The sequence below is a fragment of the Penaeus vannamei genome, chromosome 13 (assembly GCF_042767895.1).
Source record: "Penaeus vannamei isolate JL-2024 chromosome 13, ASM4276789v1, whole genome shotgun sequence".
In the NCBI taxonomy this organism is placed as follows: Eukaryota; Metazoa; Arthropoda; class Malacostraca; order Decapoda; family Penaeidae; genus Penaeus; species Penaeus vannamei.
Genome location: NC_091561.1, coordinates 37926077 through 37931076, shown reverse-complemented (window position 1 = coordinate 37931076; position 5000 = coordinate 37926077). Strand labels below are relative to the sequence as shown.

At 48.7% G+C, this 5000-nt stretch overlaps 1 protein-coding gene across 3 annotated transcripts in view; it reads right to left on the bottom strand.

Moving 5' to 3' along the window:
• LOC113812270 (uncharacterized) overlaps nucleotides 1-4556 on the bottom strand; it is an 11376-nt gene extending 6820 nt beyond the window's left edge. For 2 of the 3 annotated variants that reach the window (XM_027364131.2, XM_070129212.1), the window contains exons 1-3: nucleotides 4502-4556; nucleotides 2846-2916; nucleotides 1508-1536 (exon numbers count right to left, since the gene is read on the bottom strand). In XM_027364131.2, the coding sequence (XP_027219932.2) occupies nucleotides 1508-1536; nucleotides 2846-2892 (76 nt within the window). In that variant the 5' untranslated portion in view covers nucleotides 2893-2916; nucleotides 4502-4556. Of the gene's footprint in view, nucleotides 1-1507; nucleotides 1537-2845; nucleotides 2917-4490 lie in introns of all 3 variants that reach the window. The other variant, XM_070129211.1, reaches the window with a different exon arrangement.
• Between the last annotated feature and the right edge of the window lie 444 nt (nucleotides 4557-5000).

Genomic DNA, 5000 nt, shown 5'->3' with positions numbered 1-5000 from the left:
AATACAATTACCGTAAGTTAAATAATCTATGCAGGTAAAGAGTGACGTCAGAAATGAAGAAAATTGGACCCACGTGCTTTCCAGCTTAACCTCGCCTTGCATCAAGGACCAGTGGCCTTGTACTGAGCCAGTTACCTGTTACTTCAAATCTGTCATTCTTTTAAAAGACACTATACTTTGTATGTGGCTCTCTATTTCAATGTTCATACATAGTAGACTACAAGGTTTAGATAAATCAAGGTTACACGTTCAATGTCGCATTTTTTTGTTACACATCTAATACATTTTCTATATAGAAATGAGGGTGCATTTTATATTATTGAATGTTGATATAATATTAGATCAATAATGTATTTATTGTATATCGAAGGTAGCTCAGGGAATCTTATAATGATCAGACTCAGACCCTACGCACTGTAACTGTAATCTAATACTCATCCGTTTATGATAGTGTATCGTTCAATTTTCTATTTATATCCGTTTTCTTTATCATCGAATGTTTAGAAAACGGCAGAAGTGCTGCGACAAGCCTTGCCAACCACCTAGCGGCATATTTGACAATTCTATTGTCACAACAATCCTCGCGCCTTTCGGAGAAGAGTTTGTAAAAATTACTTGTTTTATGGATTATTTCCCAATATTCCGGAGAAGTGAACTCTTAATGAAAATATTGCAATCTCGGGGGTAATGCGAAGTGTTAGAACTATATTCTTCTGGCATTTCAGCCGTATAGACCCGACAAAATTTAGACTCATCAGAGGTTCTTCACGCTCCCAGCCAACCATCACCCTCCTCGACAAGGTAAACCCAAATTTCCGACTCTAAATGTACTGAACTTTCTAGTAAATGAGGCGACAGGCTGAGGAAATGCGGTAATGGAGTTGGGGTTCAGGGCGAAACTCCCTGTTTAGGGAGGTTTAGAAAAAGATTTTGATACAAAGGCCGGTTTTGTGATAATTTGTCCGTTTAGTGCGGGGTTCGTTCCTGTGTGGAAGCTTCGACTCGAATCCTCCGTGATCGAATCAGACTTTTATTTATTATTAATTACCTGTTATGAGCGATTTCGCCCGTATACCTCGCTCAAAAAGGACCCCATTAGATGGCCCTTATGTCTCCATGGACATTTCTTTAGTGTGTAAAATAGGACCCAGCATCAGAAAAGGGAGTGATACACAAAAACAGAGTTAGGATTAGAGTTGGAGTGAGAGCAAGACTGAGAGAAAGAGAAGGAAAAGGGAAAGAGAAAGGGAGTGAGGAGGAGAAGGAGAAAGAAGAGAAGAGAAGAAGAGGAGGAAAGAAAAGAAGAGGAGGAAGGAAAAGAAGAAGAGGAGGGAGGAGAAGGAGAAAGAAAGAGAAAAGAGGAGATAATGATCAGAGAGGATTTATCAATACTTTGCCTAACAGAACCCGCTGATAGCAATACACTTGAGATTATTTGACGCAAAAAGTTGTCCACTGTAATACTACAAGACTGACTTATCGAAATGCTTCTTTGACAGTGACTCACCCCGAAGTAGAAGCAGAAGAAAATGCGGCGGTAGAGGTTGAAGACCGCGACGCGCGTAGATAGAGGAAAATGGACACCGCCATGTTATAGAGCGGGAAAAATAGAAGGGGATAGCGTATAATTTAAGATGCACCGGCCTTATAGTCACCGCTAAATGAGGAAAATATAACGCGCGGCTGCCTTTCAAATTCAAAGTCGATGAGCTTGTTTACCTTGCTAGGAAAAACACGACACTGACCCACGAACGCATTTTTGCGTTCGCGAACTAGTCCGTGTATCATTACGCGCTTGTCAAAACGATATTTGGCTAATTATCTGTGTCTGCTGGTACGCATTTATACCTTTAAAGTCTTTTAGTAATGTTAATATACTTCAATTGCATATTTTTATATTTATCTATACCCTCATATCGAATCCTGCGCATCGAGTGTTTCACACTTTCTTGCGCCAGCCACAGGTTGACAGCTCACCAACCCGCTCATTTCGAGATTGAAAGCCGGTGAGAAATGCTGCGTTTCCAGTGTTGTGTTGATTCTGGGTTCTTTTTTAAGACCTTTACAGTGGCATCGAAGAACAATTCGACTTCAGTAACCATCCCAGTTTTATATCTGAGCCCATCAAGAGCTCCAAAGGACGAAAAAGGTGATTAAAATCGAAGCAATCCCAACAGTACAAAGAAACGAAAGTTTCACGTTTCCGGATATAAAGGTATTTGGTTTATTATTTTACGGTGTGAATGCAGCTCTGTCTTGCCGTACATACCGTGGTGGAGAGAATGTGTCCTGGGGGGTGTTGGGGGGCTTGCCCCCCATCAACCCTCCCCTCGGGCAGTGCCCGAAGGGCACGCCTAGTCACGGCAATTTATATTGATATATTAGGTTGGTTGGTTTATTGGTCAATACGTTTTTGGGGGGGTTGGAAGGTGTGAATTCCCGTGGATTTTTTTGCCGAAATGTGGGTTGGGTTCCCGTAGATTTTTTTTTAATTTGCGTCAGTCCGTAAACTTTCAAAGATGGCGGTTACATCCGTAGAGTTTCATTGGCCGATTTTAAGCGCTTTTTGTGCTAGTTTTACGCATTTTTGATCGTTATTCTTCTTATTTAAGCTTGTTTTACCCCATAATTTCCCTGATATACTTCATGCCCTCCCCTGCTAACGGGACTATCAAATCAAGATCGTCGATGGAGAAATGGTACTCGATCTCCTGAACGATTCATTCGCAAAAGAAACAACGCCGAAAATCGATGAAATCATAGGATTTCATGCTGAAAAACATCATTTTTTTCGACTTAGTCTCTGCGAGGGTGCGTCGCGGTCTTCAACAATTACCAATGCGGCAAAGTCAGCATCTTCCAAGCGGGAGGGAAAATGGCGCCCTTGTTCATATCCCTGGGAGAGTTTCTCAAGACCTGTGCATAGAGAGGAGAGTAAATACACACATACAAATACTTTGGAGTATATACAGCAGCTTTCTGTAGTTATGGGTGAGGACACCTTTATCTTTCTGTGCAGTGGTGATACGCACGCACACGCACGCACACAAAAAAACACTTCTTCACACCCTCACACTCCCTCCCCTCCATCCCCTCTCACACTACTTTCCCTCCATCCCCTCTCACACTCCTTCCTTCATCTTCCCCTCCTCGCCCTCACCTACACTCACATCCCCACACACCCTCTCCCTCACTCCTTCCCCCTCCCCCTCCCTCTCCCTCACTCCTTCCCTCTCCCTCACTCCTTCCCCCTCCCTCTCCCTCATTCCTTCCCCCTCCCTCTCCCTCACTCCTTCCCCCTCCCTCTCCCTCCCTCCTTCCCCTCCCTCTCCCTCACTTCCCCCTCCTTCCCCTCCCTCTCCCTCCGTCTCCCTCCCTCTCCCTCACTTCCCCCTCCCTCTCCCTCACTCCTTCCCCCTCCCTCTCCCTCACTCCTTCCCCCTCCCTCTCCCTCACTCCTTCCCCCTCCCTCTCCCTCACTCCTTCCCCCTCCCTCTCCCTCACTCCTTCCCCCTCCCTCTCCCTCACTCCTTCCCCCTCCCTCTCCCTCACTCCTTCCCCCTCCCTCTCCCTCACTCCTTCCCCCTCCCTCTCCCTCACTCCTTCCCCCTCCCTCTCCCTCACTCCTTCCCCCTCCCTCTCCCTCACTCCTTCCCCCTCCCTCTCCCTCACTCCTTCCCCCTCCCTCTCCCTCACTCCTTCCCCCTCCCTCTCCCTCACTCCTTCCCCCTCCCTCTCCCTCACTCCTTCCCCCTCCCTCTCCCTCACTCCTTCCCCCTCCCTCTCCCTCACTCCTTCCCCCTCCCTCTCCCTCACTCCTTCCCCCTCCCTCTCCCTCACTCCTTCCCCCTCCCTCTCCCTCACTCCTTTCCCCTCCCTCTCCCTCACTCCTTTCCCCTCCCTCTCCCTCACTCCTTCCCCCTCCCTCTCCCTCACTCCTTCCCCCTCCCTCTCCCTCACTCCTTCCCCCTCCCTCTCCCTCACTCCTTCCCCCTCCCTCTCCCTCACTCCTTCCCCCTCCCTCTCCCCCACTCCTTCCCCCTCCCTCTCCCCCACTCCTTCCCCCTCCCTCTCCCCCACTCCTTCCCCCTCCCTCTCCCCCACTCCTTCCCCCTCCCTCTCCCCCACTCCTTCCATCTCCCTCTCCCTCACTCCTTCCCCCTCCCTCTCCCACACTCCTTCCCCCTCCCTCTCCCTCACTCCTTCCCCCTTCCTCTCCCACACTCCTTCCCCCTCCCTCTCCCTCCTTCCCCCTTCCTCTCCCACACTCCCTCTCTTTCACCCCCCCCCCCTCACCTTACACACCCTCGCTTCGCTCTCAATCACGTACCCACAGCCCCTCTGTCACACTCCTTTTCCTTCCCTCTCCTTTCTTCCCCCTTCTCCCCCTCCCTCCCCCTTCTCCCCCCTCCCTCCCCCTTCCCCCCCCCCCCACTCTCCATCCTCTACACTCCCTCCCCAATTTCCCTCCTCTACCCACTCTCCCTCACCCACTACATACACACAGACAAGCGAGACGAGAACTGCACGGAGTTAGGACACGCGCAGCCCCCTTTTGTGCATTGCCTCGGGTGGTGTTTCCTGCGCAGAACGTTTGTAAATGTTAATGCCGATGAGAAGAGCGATACAGGGGCCGGATTTACTAAACTCTCTCGTAAACGCTGTCTCTCGTAACAGTTACGAGAACTATCAACGATTTCTCAACTAGCGACTTTACGACCTATTTTCAAACGCCAGACAACGAGAGCGCAGGGGTCTCGTAACCGTCACGACCGAATTTTCTATCGCAAGGTGTCGTAGAGCTTTATTTCTTAAAAGAACGGCCCGATCGACCAATCAGCGTTAGCTCGGGTAAAAATCGGCCAATCACAGAACGTTATCCGCTGAACTGAGGCAACTCTAATGAGTTTTACTTAAAACAGTATCTATATCACCACCTGGGGAATCATTACCTTTTATTGATCATTGCCACTTTTATAAATAGTCTTATAAATTCTGAT